Source organism: Onychostoma macrolepis, chromosome 16 (genome assembly GCF_012432095.1).
Source record: "Onychostoma macrolepis isolate SWU-2019 chromosome 16, ASM1243209v1, whole genome shotgun sequence".
Taxonomy (NCBI): Eukaryota; Metazoa; Chordata; class Actinopteri; order Cypriniformes; family Cyprinidae; genus Onychostoma; species Onychostoma macrolepis.
The window spans coordinates 22787836-22806054 of NC_081170.1; the positions used below are offsets into that span (position 1 = coordinate 22787836).

General features: G+C 36.2%; 1 protein-coding gene across 1 annotated transcript in view; it reads right to left on the minus strand.

The window, feature by feature from the left end:
• creb5b (cAMP responsive element binding protein 5b) overlaps nucleotides 1-17178 on the minus strand; it is a 72156-nt gene extending 54978 nt beyond the window's left edge. The window contains 5 exon segments of the mRNA XM_058747485.1: nucleotides 1869-2026; nucleotides 4450-4571; nucleotides 7153-7246; nucleotides 8761-8838; nucleotides 17044-17178. Of these exon segments, the coding sequence (XP_058603468.1) occupies nucleotides 1869-2026; nucleotides 4450-4571; nucleotides 7153-7246; nucleotides 8761-8814 (428 nt within the window). The 5' untranslated portion in view covers nucleotides 8815-8838; nucleotides 17044-17178.
• Nucleotides 17179-18219: the final 1041 nt, after the last annotated feature.

Here is an 18219-nt window from a genome sequence, read left to right on the forward strand (position 1 = left end):
GGGATGTGTTTGCGCAAGAGGGGCGTCATCCCAAAAAGCTGATATCCCCACCAGAGCTGCACCACTGATGTCATCACTGTGGGACACACCCAAGCTGGCTACACGACACAGAGAACTTCAAGAGTTGCTGCAGGGACAACTGCAAAGATTCACAAACACACACGCGAAAAGCACGGACATCCAAAGAGTGTTACAATCTTCCCAGGAATGTGAGAATGTGCCCTTTCAAGGACACTTGGCTGATTACTGTAATTGTTTTAGCATTAAATAATGATTTGCTGATCACATGATGAATATTTAGTTTCGATGAATGTTTTTAAGAAGCATTTCTATTTTGTAGTCTTTTTTTAATTGGGTAAAAGTGTGTGAGAGTGTTGGTGTGTGTGTATGAAACTCTGAATGTGTGAAATGCAAAACCTCAAAGGCATATCTTCACTTTGACCCCCATCTAGATTCTGGGTCTAATTTTGTTTTGAAAAATCATACAGGTTTGGAATATTAGGGTAAGTAAATAATAGATTTTTTATTTTTGGATGAACTATCCTTTTTGGATGTATACACTAGAATGGGGGATCAATTACTATTTCATATCCCTTCACATACACGACTTTCATAACATTTTAAATCTTTTAAAGCGAGCAAGAGCTATGAAATTAACAGTTCCCCGAAAAAATGCTGAAAATTGACCTGTGTTTGTTTCTTTATTTGAACAGATTTGGATAAATTAAGCATTACAGTACATCACTTAATCACAAATGAATGCTCTGCAGTGAATGGGTGCCGTCAGAATGAGAGTCTAAACAGCTGATAAAAACATCAAAATAATCCACAAGTAATAGACAAGCATGTTTATAATAAAAAACATCAATCATTAAGCCCTTTTTTTACTTCAAACTGTTGCTTCCAGCTAAAATATGAGTTTTCTATTTATAATATTGCTTTCTCCAGTGAAAAAGTTGTGTAATCTGAATCAGGAGAGAAATATGCACAGAACACGTGAAAACAGTCCAGAACGGTTCTAAACAAATATGTCTGTGTATTCTGATGTGAGAGGAAAACCGATTCACTGAAGAAAGTTTTATGGATTATGTACTCATAGTTTGGGTAGAAATGACGGTTTCAAGTTTTAATTATCGATTTTCGATTCATGAGTTGTGTGAATTACTTTTGGATTATTGTGATGTTTTTTATCAGCTGTTGTAACTCTCATTCTGGTGGCACCCATTCACTGCAGAGGATCCAATGGTGAGCAAGTGATGTACCGTAAAGGTCCTTGCACACCGAGTCCGAAATGTTCGCATGCGTTTTTCGTATTTTTCATATTTGTCATCCTTTCCTATCAAAATGCTTGCTCCGGATGCCTAATCGGAACCTGGACCGATTTTTTTTTTTTTTTTATGACGGATGAAAGTTTCAGAGGCAGTGTGTAAACGTGATTGACAACGTGAGGTTATTTTTCAACGTGAAAATTTCAGACAAAAATTTCGGACTCACTGTGCAGTGGCCTTAATGCTTAATTTCACCAAATCTGTTCTGATCAAGAACAACATCATGTACACCTTGCATGGCCTGAGGGCAAATAAAAATGTTTGGGTGAACTGTTCCTTTAAGGAACAAACACTCCAATCCAAATCCAAGAATCCAGCTTTTGTTCACTGCTATCCAAACAAACTCTAACTTAGACACAAACACAGTCTTTTGAAGAACATAATCACTACTTCTCCACCTTGTGCAAGTCAGCTGCTGTATTCTGATAGGAGAAATGCAAACAGCGGCATGGACCTTGTACTAATATTAAACACTAGCCTTCGTCTATTGAACGTTGTACCGGTGACAACGTTCATGTGATGATGAGAGGGGCAACTTACCCAATCTGTCTGTTGGTGGAAGGGGCTTGAGTGATGACAGAACTGGACTGGGGTGAGGGCAGTGCCTGCTGAATCACTATGCTGCTGTCGTGGTTGGCCATTCTTGAGTGGGTCTGCTGGTGCTGGTTAGGGCCCCCCTGCCCATGAAGAGTGATATTCTGTTCAGAAACAGACATGAACACAGGGGTAAAACATAAACTGTCAATGTACGGTAACATAACTACACTAGAAAAGAACACGCCCTACAAGTCAACAAAATTTTGCAACATTTTGCAGACAAAAAAGATCCATTGTCTCTTATCAGTAGTGTAAGGATGCATGAAGCTCAAACAGAAGTTAGCTTCAAACTAAGCAGCTTTTCATACCTAGAGTAGGAGTGGAGTCCTATTGAAATGACTGGATTTAGCATGTGGAAATACATTAAACAGCAGTAAATGTGAGCGCACCTTGAAAGTAGAGCTAAAACTAGAAAAGAATACATGAAGCACTCGTTGAACATTATATATAGCAGCCTCTTTGGTTTAGGCCACTTTGACACACACCAGACTTTATTTGATGTGTGAAAAATTAGGTTTGTTGGTCAGAAATACACTCTGTTGCTCATTGAGGACCACACCTTGAAGGCACAATTTAAAGTTGCACCTGTTATAGTTTAGAAGATAAACGAGTGCACAGAAAACTACTGAGTTTTACAGTAGTTTTCTTAATTTTCATAAATTAACCAATTACCTTGTTAAAGAGGAGAGATTCGCCAAGAATAAATTGTGATTCTGACAGTGCCATTTTTTTTTTGCAGTGTCTATGTAGTTTTAGTGTGCACTAAAGGAATTACGCACAATCAGATGCACCCACAAAATCTGTGCTGAACACAATTTAACGGTTGGTGGATAGTATACAGCAGACTACTGCAATCTGATGTACTTTACTGACATGAATTATAATGCTTTTGATCATCATTACACAAATAACTGCAGCGATGATCAATCAAAAATGTATACAAACAACTCTTTTAGAAATTTCGTTCATCTCTTTCTGGTGTTTCAGTAATTGCTGCTTACTGTTTGTCTGATGACCTTAAATAGAGTTTTGTGAATACGAAAAAAATCTATAAAGAGCCAAATTTACAAAGAAAGGGGAGTGTTTGCTCAAAAAGGATAGACAATGACTGGCACTATTTTAGCACATTTAGCATCATGGTTAAACTGAACTGTGAAGTAGATTTTGCGTTCAATTAGAACACACTATTTAGCCCTTTAAACCCACAGCATCTAACTGCCCTAAAAACACATCCTTTAAACACAATAGATTCGGCTTCCACATTTGTTGTCAGTATACTTAAGACAAGCGCAGCAGAATTCTCTAAAAAGGCTCTGGGCAATATCTTCCTCACCTGTCTGCACCTGAGCTCAGCAAAGTCCTGCTACAACCTGCTGCTTGCTGACTTGGCATGGTGTACTAACCCTAAACCTCAAGTGTAAACTCCCCAGATTAACAGACACCATCAGTTTATCTACAGAGTGGCTGTCAGGCAGACAGCAGGGTGGTGGTGGTCACTGATCCCAGCCATCTTGTGACAGTTGTGGTGCAAGTGGTAAAACAGTCATTAGGATCGAAGGTGTCTGAATGCGTCATTGTCAGACCTTGACGATGCATGATAAAAACACCCAAAAGAATTTGGTTATCACCATGGCATTACAATTTAATCTATGTATCATTTTGAAATAGGACTTAGATACACACATATAACTTGCCATGATTGGCTTGCTGTACACACAAGACCACATTTGCTCCTGTTGTCCAGTAAATGGTTTGTTAAAGTCTCATCCTATGTGTGCACATGCATAAGTAGCTCAACATTTCAAAATTGGTAAACCAGTTGAGTGAACTTGAAGTAGAACTGCCTATTTGTCCAAATAAAGGAAGAAGTCTTTATTTTTGAAATTCTCTTTGGCATTGCTAGTGATGCAGAAATTACTTGCCTTCAAAATGGCAAGAAAAGCAGAAAAAGACGGTTAGAAGTTCTGTACTTATGCCTACTGCATCATGGGATCTTATAAGTGACTGACTGAAAGTAATCAATTTGAGACGTTTTCAAAAGAGTCAGAGGGTAGCCAACCATACAATAGGCCTACTCTAACAAGTATAAAACTATTTTTAACAATATTTATACGCTTCTAGCTATACAAGCTTTGTTGCAAATGTATATTGCATTCTCAGCATTGTGGCAAGTCTATTGTGGTTATTAGCATGCATGTCTTATTTCAAGGTCTGCCACTGTCAAGGCAGAATAACAGTTTAGAGAGAGTCTCAAGTTAAGTCAATATGCTCACATAAAGAGTGTTTGATATTTGAGATCCAGACAAACAACTCTCTTTATGAACACAACTGTCAATCAGTTTGAGGCTCAGCTGCCACATGTGATCTCTGGGTGTATCTTTACCTGCTTCAGCAACTGAACCTCCACCTGCTGAAAAAGCTGACAGTCTTCAGTGACTCGTTGTTATGGTGGATGGGGTAATAATAGTGACAGCGGCCGTTAGCATTGGGGATCACAACTGCGAGACCCACACTATAAGCTCACCTGTTTGCTGTCCTCCTCCTCCTGAGCCTTGCAAAACTCCTGTTCGATGGAGCAGTCCAGCTCGCTGAAGAGACCCACCTCCTCACAGTTCTTCAAAAAGCGTGTTGGGGTTGGTGTCTGGTCTAGAAATATTTGAGGAAAAAAATATGGCAAAATTTAGGGCGTGTTAGTTTAACTGTTTACAGTGACATTGAAGACCTAATGGGTTTGATTATCTAGGAAAATGTCCCATTTTTGGTACATATCTTTTCATTTATTCATAAATACACACAAATGCACTTTATTCAAATTGAATTAATTTCTGAATTAAAATTTATTTTAATATTTTTGAGGGCATAAAGTGAAAAAATCAGGGTGGTACAACTGTCCTGATATGATAGGAATAAAGTAAAACAATAATAATAAACCCTCATATATTCACACTTATTATTATTTCTTATTATCTTTTATTATTAATTCTATATCAAAAATAAAGAGTGAAGCCCTTTTTTAATATTATAAATATTTGACATTTGTCACCAAATCAAAGTCATGTGGTGAAACTAATGTGCAGAAACAGGGCAAAAAACACAGAACACAGAAAAATATAGAAATACATTTTTAAAAATCTATGTAAAACTTTTGAATATAATTATTTAAATATTTTTTAGAATCTATCACATTCTGTTTTCACCCAAATTTTTAATTAAATTTGAGTTATTGTCAACTCTGCATGAACAAAATTCTGAACGTTAGGGCTCTGCATCTCTGCACACAAGTTTGTTCTAAAGTTCAAAACAAGTTTGCGGTAAATTCCCTATGCAAATTGAACCCAACCCAAACAGCTAAATAAAAGCTTCTGGCGGGACCATGTGGTCCATGGCACTAGGATGCATTTCTAGCTTCATGCCGTGTCTCTCTCCACTCAGGCTGTGATTCTGTCCTTTTCATTATTTACCCTTGTCAGAGTGGCAGATCAGATTTCTGGGATCAGTTTTGGGTTGCTCACTCGCTTCGCATTCTTTTACATGCAGGCCCTTCTTACAGTTACTCGCTTGCTAACAAAGGTGCACATGCGTTTCTTCACTCACTACCTCTCGTTCGCTCAGCCTCTTTCCCTCAAACACAATCCATTGAAAATTCACACACATACCTCTTATTGAGTTTGTGGTGGGATGATAATTTCTAGCCGTTACTGGAACCACATAGTAACTCATTATCTTGTACTTTATCAACCCCACGATGAATATTACAGTCTAAACTGAACCGCACATCCAGGTCTCGTCGAATCCTGTCAAGAGTTTTATTTCAGGATCCCTGATCCATGATAATGTGTACAGTATCCTGATAGAAGAGGATTATTATATAGATATATTTAAGTGTAAATACTCTTGCATATTATTAATAACAAATAAGACAAAAATGAGAGTGTCCAAAAATTTTAAAATGCATGTGCCAAGTTCTTTTTATTCATGGCTTCATAAGGTTATAATTATCCATAACTCATAATAATTTATTTAATTAATTATATAATAAAGCAAGTGGCACATCTTAAAAATCACAGAAGTCTGATTTGTTGTTCACATATCATCTATAGGACTTGTATCATCATTTTGCAAGTTCTGCTTTCTTCTATATTCAGTGGAAAGGGGAGGACAGAATCTGAAGATTTTTCTTTTGCTCTTGATCATTAGTGATTACTGTATTGTACATATTCATAAATAAGCTAATTTGAGTTTGAAACTCATTGTTTCCTTATTTGTAATACAATATAAAGTGAATGACACACGGTTCAATATTTGGGGCAAGAGTGAGCATCTCAAATGACAAAAAATTACATGAAATCTGATCTGACCGTGCAGACTGAGAGTCATTTACAAAAATCTGATTTTAATTGGATTTCAAACCACATCCGAGAGTGGATCAAATCTTGTATATGATTTATTTGTATACATGTATAAAAGATTTTATACAAAATGACTAGATAGATAGATGTTGTTTTGTAGATGTAAACTAGACAAAATACTGATTTGTTTTGTTACTAAACAAAAACACTGTTTTGTTTTTGTTGCGTTTTTCGTGTTTTGTTTTGTTTTGCTTTGCTTTGGTTTTGCTTTGCTTTGGCTTTGCTTTGGTTTTGCTTTGCTTTGGTGTGTTTTTGATGTCCATTAAATATATTTAAAACACTGTTTTGTTTTTGCTGCGTTTTTCGTGTTTTGTTTTGCTTTGGTTTTGCTTTACTTTGCTTTGGTTTTGCTTTGCTTTTGCGTGTTTTTGATGTCCATTAAACATATTTATGTCATATACACCAAAAAAGCTGCTTTTTTTCAACCGAGCCTAAGTACACAGCTTTGGTTAGCTAGTGTACTATCTCTAAACACCTTAAATGTGCAACCCTCCACTTTTTCATCATAGTTGTTGAGGGTTATTTTCTTTTCTTCCCTGCACTGTTCCCCTTCCCCTCGTCCCCTGAGACGGCCGGCGGTCTAATTGATATGGAACTCATGGTACGGGTTGATGACTGGGATTAGGGGAGTGAGGCAGAGCACAGCACAAATATTATTTTAGCCACATGGCTCTGCATTTAAAACTACACCTACGCATTTGCCAAGTCATGCATTCTGCCTAATACACCTAATCAAAGACAGACACTAAACGGACACTCACACATGAGCTGCATGTGTGTGTGTGTGTGTGTGTGTGTGTGTGTGTGGGCTGTCTCACCTGACAGCATGTTGTCATTTTTGATGGAGGGGAATTTGAGGGTCATCTCGTGCTTGTGCCGATGAATCATTAGATGATCCTCTGTAGGGAATCTCTGGAGAACATGGAAACAACTGGTTGCAATTTAATCACACTAAACACATTAAAGAGCAGAGGCTTGTTTTCTTTCCATTTTGTTTCCTTGAAAAACAGAATCTTACAATAAGGGACTTTATCAAGCAATGTTATACTTACCACCATATACAACAGGACTGAGCCTTAGGCATAAACTGTCTGAACAGATTACAATAAAACCTGTCTGATTGAAAATACCTTCTCATTATTGTAATTACATTATCTTAATTGATGTTTAAAAGCACCTGAGAGGAATATTGTATCTGTAAATGGTCCACATGAACCAGCCTGCTGAAACAGATTGTGACAGGCCTAGTCTAATTGTGCAGCGGTTCAAAACAGGTGGATTGTGATCCGAAAATTGGCCACAGGTGTGTTCTGATTGCGGAAAGATGGAAAAAAAATATTCCCTCCAAAAAAAACAGTTCTATAAAATTCTCTATTCTATAAAATTCCCCCTTTTTTATAGAACAGAGGAGAGAAAAATAAATATACTTTTAAAAAGGCAGGAAAGCACTTACTTTATCTTTGGTAGATGATATCAAATCAGTGACAACAATCAAAATCTGTATTTTGTAGTATTTTAATTTTTTGTCAGTTTGTGTATTTGTCATATCAATATTTGTACATATTATTGGACCTTTGCAGTCCGTGGAAATATTAATACATTTCCAAAGTATGCTTTTGATTCCTTTATATCATTAGCAATGCTGTTATTGTATTGGGTCACCATCATGGATCCTGAAGCAAAACCAGTTTAAAAATAGTTTTAGTTTAGTATCACTGAGAGACTATTATAGGTTTTATTAATCTTTTGAATTTGTTTAATTTTTATATTTTCTCTTTCACAGCTTTTTTTTTTTTTTTAATTTTGTTGTATTTTGTCTTTTTTTTTTTTTTTTAAACATGTCTGTATAGCTTTTGTTCATTTTTATTTCACTTTTAATTTTTAGTTATTTTACCAAGTTAAACTAAGTGAAAATGAAAAATGTTCCTTGGCAACTTGCTATAAAGTTGATCTTATTTCAAGTGATGAAGTTTATGGTTTTAATTTGAGTTATTTTAATACATCAAGTCAAACTAGATGAAATTGAGAAATGTTGCCTTGGCCTCTAGCTAGAATAAAATAAGTTTTTTTTTTTAAATATTTTATTTAAGTTGAAGTTTATTTTATTTCGAGTGACAAAGGCTTTTTTATGGTTTTGTTTTTTGTTTTAGTTAAATATAATAACTCTGTTGAGAACCACAGTAATGGCTGAACTTGAGCTAGAAGAAAATATGCATTAAGAGAGAGATTATTTTCCATATCTATGAGGATTCCACCTCATCCAAAGAAATACCAAGCCAAGAATCTTATATCAAGACCCAGTGGATGACATTTGCCTCAACAAGATAGCATTTCACTGTTGTTGTCTGTGGTGCAGTTTCACATTGAGAAAGAGCCTTCTCGAGTTACAGGACCGTTCGTCTTCGCTATTGTCTTATCAGACTCACCTGAGAGCAGCCCGGGGCGCTGCACACGAACGGCCTTTCCTGCTCGGAGTTCATCACTGTCACTGGCTCCTCATACACCTGAACACAAAGCAAAAGAGAGAAATTCAAATCAGGGGTGCCTCCAGGACTCACATTATGTCACTAATGTATCATGTGCCAGTGATAACCAACTCCGTGGTCCCCGAAGAGGCTTTGATGGAATCTCGGTGAGGATTCTGTGTCTTATGCCCTGGGAGAGGGCATTAGGAGTTGTAAAGGTTTAGTCTAAACTCTAGGAGGGAGGCTTAAGAGGCTAAAACTGACCCCTAAAGTGTCACCCTGCTCCATCGTCACCATGGAGCCGTCGCTGACCACAGGGTAAGATGTAAACTATCCTCTCTGTGTTGTACACGCAAGTCTGTGGCTAACCCAGACACATGGCACTGAGGTCAGCGTATCAATGAACTATCGGTCATTAGCAACTCTTTTGACACCTAAACTGTCCTTTCAATACCTCGCCAGTCATGACATTAGCAGCTCGTATTAAGAGGGTCAATGACAAATATGAACCATGTTTTAAAAATTTAGAAATGTATTCTTTGTGTTCAGTGTATGTTATTTAAATATATATATATATATATATATATATATATATTCCCAAGTACAAGTTAAAAAATATATATATATATATATATAATTAAAAACACAATAAAATGATTTCAAACAAATCAATATCAAAAATAATGTATTTATTTATTTACTATATTTATTATATATTATTTATTTTTATTTTATATGTAATAATATTTATAGTAGATATGTTATAATAATTACTATATTATATCATTTATCTTTATGATATAATTTTCTGTATTATATTTTATTTTCCTACATGCTGATCGCACCACGTGACTTGGTGAACAAACGTAATTTTAATATGTATTTTCTTATTTTTTATTATTGTATTCAACAACACTATTTTAATCTGAGAGATAATAATAAAGCTAAACAGTAAGTAGTCTTCATCCTCTTATTGAGAATTTTCCTTATAAATATTATGGTAGTTGTACAACCCTGATATTTTAACTTTATACTGTATTAACTATGTTATAACTTAATAAATTACTATAATAACTGACCCTGGTCAGTTTTACAATAAAAATATAGTTGCCCCATGTGCCCCTATGCAATAATACATTGGCAACACTGACAGTGTGACAAATTATGTACAGAGGGGAATAAAGGGTAAAAATGTTTCAATACAATGACAAAACTCTGAACTATTTCTAGTGACAGTTTTACAAGAGGTGATTACATTTCAATGACAAATCTCTCTCTCCATTACAGCTCACCATGAGCCCTGGAATCCCTTCCTCAGTGCCATGATGCTGCTAAACGCCATGGATGACAGACTGACAATGGAATGGTATGCCAGCCATTCAGTTTCACGCACATGGAGTGTAATCGGGCCGCTCCTCTGATGCTGATGGGATGAAGTTCACCATCTGTGTTCTTATGTGGGCCCACGCTGAGCCCTCTACTACTGTCGCCATGGGGATCAGAGTGCGATGCTGTGGAATATATCAGGCACCATTTGTGCTTCAGTCTCAAGGGCGGCTCATTCTATTCAACTAGCGATGATCTATAGGGTGCCTGGGCGTGTGATTCTGACTGTACGTCCCTCTTCTCACCCCTGCATTCTTAAAATAAATCTATGAGCATGTAAAAAGCAGGCCAGGGTTGACTCTATGGTTTTTTGCCACCTCATCAGGCATTGCATTTCCTTCAGCATGAGGCTTATTCATTTCAATTTTGGTGGGAAAAGCATTTAAAAGCGTTAATTTACATTTGCCAAAAATTGAACTTTTATATTAAAAACAAACAAGCCAGCCCAGCCCAGATGAGAAAAAACGCCAAAGTAAGTTGACGCATTACTTTCCATAAAAAAGTAACTAATGCAATTAGTTACGTTTGTATGGAGTAACGCCATATTAATTTTACAAATAACTTTCCCTAACACTGAAACTGGAAATACATTAAACCATTTTTTGTTGCTAAAACACTGTCAAATTTACCAAAAGATTCAATTAAAAAACTTTCTGCAGCACTCTGTGAATGCAGACTCTGTGTGGGACTGATTATAAGATGCCAGCGAATGCTTATGATTATTTTATCACAACAGTGAAAACACTGTTGTAGAATTTAGCTGTACGTCGTGCATCACAGGTGATCATAAACGTTACCAATGTTTCTAACACCTGTTTTGGGACTTTTACAGCACCCTTATGTAAGTTTTGTGCAAAAGAGTAACAGTATTATGGTCTACAACAGCCTAATGAGACACAGCTGTAATAGTCCATGACAGCCAGAGTTGAGTCCCCTTCATATACAGCAGCAAAACACAGACTAATGACTGTGGCTACGTATTGACACACTGCTTAGACAGCTAACAAACACTTTCCAACTGCGTGGAAAATAAACAAGTTCGAAACTTTGAAAGATGAAAACATGAAGAGTATGAATTCAAATGCTTCAGGCCTGGATATGCATGAGCCCTGCTGTGTGAACGCTTTCATAAACGATTTGCATGTGCATTTTTTTTCCTGTCCGATTGGTCTAGCCAACTGTTTCCTCCCATGCAGTCAAAACATGCAAATTTGGCGTTATGTTAACCAGACATCTTTTTCCTTGCAGTCCAGCCTTGGGACGGAGCCCCTTCAGGCAGCTTCTGACACACGGCCCTTGGGGACACATGGTCTGGACAGGGTGTTTCTGTAAGCGAACTAACATCAAGAACACGTCTGCTAAATGACAAGTCACTAACACTTGTTTTCTTTCTGTTTTCTGTCTCTCTCTCTCGTTCTCTCTCCGTCACTCGCTTATCAGCTCTCCGAAAGTTGTGTCTCCGTCCACAAGTCTTTACCGTATCTGTATTATTCCACTCTCACTTCTTTCTCTGTCCTGGTTAATTTTTCGAATTGTTAATTGCTATTTGAAAATGGTCATTTTGGCTGTTCATTATTTAACTCCTCTGCCGCTGGATGAGATTGTCCACTTTTTCCAGCACTCATTTTTGGTCAATTAAAGAGACAGTTCACCTACAATGAAAATGCTGTCATCATTTAGTCATCCCACGTTGTTACAAACCTGCATTACTACATAATCTTACAGAACACAAAAGAAGACATTTTGAAGAATCTTGGTAACCAAGATTTTCCCAAAATATATTTGTTTATGTTTCATGAAAGTCAATACGGGTTTGGAATAAAACGAGGGTGAGTTAATGAGAATGACAGAAAGTTCATTTTTCTTTAAGCAAATTAAAGTGAACATTTAAAGATTACCAAGATTACCTTTTTTCTTTGGAATCAGGTGCACCGATGAATCATTCAAAACAATAAGCAAAAATGTGTTTTAACAAAGTAAATAGTCAGTTTTGATTTCATGTTGACTTTAACACTTCACCCTAGAGAGGAATATGTTGCTGTGTCCCTATCTATAGCCTTAAACTTCACAAACTTCTCTTCGTATCAGTCCAGATTTGAAAAAGTATTGTAATTTTTGTGTCCCTGCGTTGTCAAACAGACCTAAGATATACCGTCTTTTGATATCACATCTGGCCAGATTCCAAATGCAAAACCAACAGTGCAACACAATCAGGCCCCTGCAGCAATATTACACATTCACACTATGTAAGTTCTCCAACATGCGAAATCCGTACTACAAAGTCTGTCATCAAATCTGTTAATTTAAACATACGATTATGCACTTCATTCATTTTCATGAAAAATATTACCGTATCATTTCCACCCTCAAGCAAGTCTTTTAGCCACCTAAACTGCTCAATATCCCCATGTGACACGAGGCCAGGTGTGAGATGTTTGCTCACCGGTGGTCATACACTGCTTGGCTTTTATTTCACCGGTGTTTTCATTTAACACAGGAAATTTCGTTACACTTCAAATTTAGAATGGCCCGATGTGGCAGCCGAGGAGGATTAGGGGGCCGGAGTACAGTTTCACAGGGAACCGGTGAGGAACTTTCTCCTCTGGTACACATTTGAATTCAAACAGTATGGTGCACAGGCCGAGGGGAGGAGGAGGTGGTGAAGGTTACAGCAAGCACAAACTTGCGCTGCAATTCAAATCCAACCTCCCCCCGTCCTCTGCAGGCCTTCGGCAGCAAAGGTTCAAGGTAGGATCAGCACAGGGCCCGGGGCAAGGAATAAGAAACATACAGACAATGCAAAGGATGCCATAAACCTCTCATAATGAACAGACGAAGGGGCCCCACAAAGGTAACCTTCAATCACTGTCAGTCATCACATCTTCACAAACATACACTTACAGAGACCTATCAGGCTGACTTTTATATCGGAGGTACAAACATCTGAAATATGAATGTATTGGAATGCTGTTGTTGTTCAGTGAACAAAAGTGACAGCAAAATGAAAACAGTAACACTTTATGACATTTGTGATCAAACTTGATGATTTGCACGGAAAATTTTAAACTTATTTTATGAAACACATTTTTGCATACACTACATATCAAACTTTTATTAAACACATAGAGGAAAACCTGCATACACTAAAGCCTATTATAAAGCAAATTTTATGTAGTTAAGTTTAGTTTAGTTTATTTTTGCACCAAAAAGAATACTTTATTAATAACACTTAAAGGATTAAAACAACACCAGGGGTGTTAAATACCCCATAGTGTAAAATTTGAACAACAATTGCAAGTGTAACAATTCACACTCGGTGTGTAATTTTTCTACACTCTAAGGTGCTATATTAACACTAAATATTCAACACTATGAATGGTGTACTTTTAACACTAGATAGACTGGGACCATATATGATCTTTAGTAGTGTTAAAATTGGCACTCTAAGTGTTAAACTGACACTGCTTTTTTAGTGTATAGAAAATATATTTATAAAATGTTCCCATTTAGTGTAATTCACTTAGTTTTAATTAAATGGATTAATTGGATTAATTAAACCAGAGAGCAAAGGAATCTTTATAATGGTCATATAGACATTTTTTCCAATACCAGATAAGTCTCGTTTCACAGGTGACAATATGGTATTTCACAGATAATTATAATAAATGGTCCAAATAAATTAAGCCATAAACTGAATAATTTTCTCTGTCTCATGTTTTGCCGAACTCATTCGACTTACTTTCTTAAGTGGACCATAAAAGGAGATGTGTAGATAGAATTCTAGGGACTGCCAGATTCAGTTACCCTTTGCTTTCATTGATTTTTTCCCCCTTATAATGAAAGTGACTGGAGCTGTCATTCTGCCTAACATCTCTTTTTGTGTTCCACAGAAACTAATACAGGTTTGAAAGCAGATTTTTTAGGTGAACTACTCATTTAATCTCCATGTTAGAAGCAATGAGACAGAATTAACTTCGTATTTTAATTTTCCTCCCTGTGGTTTATCTGTAAACGGAACGCTTAATATAGGCTACTTTTTTTTTTACAATTAATATGCATTTATTTTCTGTACTTTCCTATAAATATTTATTTGTGTTGTAAAAAGAAAAGAACCCAGACAAACTTCGTGTCAGTGGATTAAAATCTTGTAAGCCTTTAGGCTTGTAGGAAAGAGTTTGCGCCGTCAGCACAAACCACTAAAACCCTCAATATCTCGACGGTTAATCAAACCGTCTGACTGGCCTGCATTATGGCGTCATGCTTCCATACATTGCTTTCTTGTTACAATATTACAAAACAAACCGTGTGATTCAGGGCGAAGAGTCAAACACGCGTGCATAGCCTAATTTAAGTCAACCATTCTTTTATCATTTAAGAGCGGACTGGACTGGGACCCCTCTGACAGCCTCGATAGCTCTTCAACGAGACGGGATAATATATAGCTACAGGCGCAGTAGTATTTAGTGACAAGCGAAGTTCCTCAGTTTCTGCATGTTGATGAATGAAACAAAACAGGTTCAACGTTACAAACTAATTCTCCCGAACCGCTTCAGAGGAACAATGCAGAACACTTGTGTCACAGCGCGAACGGGACACACGCTGTGGCAAGCCAATTTAACATTTAATACTTTAAACTACTAGTAGGGTACAACGGGGCTAAAGGCCCACCTTAAGAAAAAATGTGCTATTCACTGCGCCTAAAATGTGTAATTGCAGAAAAAAATATATACGTTGTATTGAACATTAATGGAGCAACAGATTTTGTGTGAAAATAAATCATTCAAGTTGTTATTTTGTTTAAAAATCTTATAAATGTATGAGGTGGCAAGAGGGGCCTTTTACCCCACACACGGGTAAAAGACTCACCAGCATGGGGTAAAAAAGGCACACGGTATTAATATAAATGCTTCAGCTAAAATAATGTTTTGGGTTTTTTAAATAATGTCTAAGTTAATAATCACTTTAGCAAAGTTTGTACTATTTTCTGCTTATTTTGAAAAATAAAATAATTAATGTTTGTTCAATAAATATACTGTCATTAAATTATATTAACATAAAAAAATATATTTTAAAATACAAAAACAAAATAATTTTAATAAGTAAAGATTCTGACAGTATTGAAGGAGATCCAATAATAATTGAATATATATTTACAGTAGTAACATCAAATGATATGATTAATATCATGTTTTTAAATATGATGGTTTCATTCTAAACATGGTGATTATCTCTAATATGGACACCCAACATAATATATGATATTTACCATCTGAATCAAACCATGTCATGTCAACAAATGGGAAAGTCAGGAATCTATTAATTATCATGTTAATTACTGTGCGCCTTTAGCCCTCAACAGCAGGGGCGCTTTTTACCACAAATACCATACTTTTACATATTCTTTCGTTATTTAAAAACTGTAAATCATAAAGAAGACCTTTGTCTCATTAATTTTAGCGATTCTCATTTGCTACTTAAAGCTACAACATTTTAAAAAACATAAAATATTAGATCAGGTAAGCACAGAATCAACTTTGCACTGCTGCGCGCGATCGCGTCAAAGATCATACAAATATGTATATCTTGAAAACTGAATGTTTTGGAAAGTGCTACGCCACGTTTATTGTGACATCTAGTGGTTTAGATAAAAATAATATCAAAGGCGCCTTTTACCCCATTGTACCCTATTTATTTCTTATTTAAACTGTTAAGTAATCAAATAGTGACAAATATCTTTTTCGATTAGTGACTAGTACATATTCATTGCTTATTCGATTAACTATTCCATTGTTACTGGAATCAAATTGCATTTTTGCTACTAGGATCTGGTTTAGATATCAAGTATTCATTTCACACTGTTATGTATTCCATATTGTGTTGGTGAAACCCATTCCAACTGTTACTGTTTTCACTTACTATTTATTGTTCATATTTGTAAGTTGCTAATAACTATCTAACAATAGCTACTCCTGCTATCTATTCTAGATTGGCTAGTACTGTACTTATTTATTAATCCTCAGCACATATTTATGATACACTAGCACTGATTTTAATTATTACAAGAAACATTTCTTACTGGTTAGAACTGTATTTTTGCTCATATTCGCTTATGCCTCGTCTTAACAGCTATACTTAAAAGATAAAAAAACACTAGTCTATAATGAATGTATCTATGCAATTACTGATGCTAGAGAAGGTAGAACAGATACTGTTTGAATAGTTACTAATAACTAAAGTAGGCTTTAAGTAATGTAGCAGTTACTAATAAAATAGACACACAGGCTAATTTTCTCGACTACATTATTTACTAGCATTTAGAAATAAATACTAGTAACAAAAATTTAGTTAGTTAAAGGAATAACTGTTAAATTGGCTTGCCACAAACATGCACATACAAACACATGCACGCACAAGCAAAGTAAAAACTGTAGTAACACAGCGATCGTGTTTGACAGCTTCATGCGCGCAAACTAATAACTCCGCGTAAAGTTTTGCAACATACAGCAACATAAGTTTGAGATCAGAATCAAGAAGGAGCTAGCTGTTTAATGCGACACGATCCCTTAACGCGCAATTTGGGTATTCAAAGCGCAAAGCTGTTACATGCAAAAAATCCCTTGAGATCCGAAAAGAATAAGTCATGATCGCTGTGTTTTTTGCATGAAACGTGAACGACTTAAATAGACGCGTTCGGACAGACTCTGTAAAAGTACTTGAAATTCGTTCATGTGAATCCCTAACAACTTGTCACTTCTTCAGGCTCAAGAGAATGATTATTTCAATGGCACCGACTCGGCAAGTGCATGTGAATGCGAAGGAATGGATGTATCGGTATGAAAAACAACTCAAACAACTCACCGCAGAAGTCTGAAGAAGATGCACCACACTTTCTGAAGGAACCACGTTGGACTGAGGAAAGATTACAATACGATCTATTTAGAGAAGCATTACATCACCCTTTGGTGACGTCACGTGGGATTCCTGAACTTCTAAATCATTGCGGTCCCTCGTATGGGGCGGGGCGAGCGGGGCGGGCGGGGCGGGGTCAGGGCCAGTGGGTGTGGCGTCCGGACATCAACACCAAACAACATCTGTCTAACTTCAAGTTGTTATCGTTTGTCGCAGCAGCGAATTAGTCCTAAACTGCTGTTCATAAAAATTATATAATATGATCATAAGAAATAAATTCACATCTGTTTCAATTATTACAGTGACAATCAAGCAACTAAATAAACAGTTCAGGTAAATTATTATGAAGCTAACACTTTCATTATTATTATTAATAAATTATATTATAAATTCTATAGAGCTACACTCAAATATTTAGAACATTTTTCATTTACATATTTGATGAACAACTAACCTGTTATGCTGTATATTATGCTGAAATGATTTTGATTGACCTTTTTATTTTTTCTGACAGGAGACATAACGCTCTCAGACTAAAGACATCAAACGTCCCAGCTCAGTTATCCAGGTCTGTTAATTGTGCACATCTTGCCAGTGCCTCTGTGCTTACTAAATAATGAAAGTGTCAGGGGTAAATAAATTATTGGTTGGATTATGTCTGCCTGCAAGTGTTGAATTTAGAAGATGGTGTTACAGAATCAAAGCTCTGACTCCTTTGTCTGCTCGTAATTGCCAGGCAGACGTAATGCGATGCAGGTGGCATCGAAGGACAAACAAAACAATACCTTTGTTTATATCTGTGACATTCAGTACTTTCTATTAATTCCAACTGTAAACAGGTACTGGTAATACAAAACATGTAGTATTAAATAATTCACAGTGTGTACAGTCAAATGTTGGGAAACAAAATAAAATATGATACATAGAAAATGACTGATAACACTTTAAAAGAAGGTTCCATTCGTTAACTTGATAAAAGGAAATAATTCACCCAAATATGAACATTCTGTCATCATTTACTCACCCTCATGTTGTTCCTTACCTGTATGAGTTTCTTGCTTCTCCTGAATGTATCAGTTGACAGTAGCCACTGACTTCCATAGTGCAGAAAAAAAAATACAACGG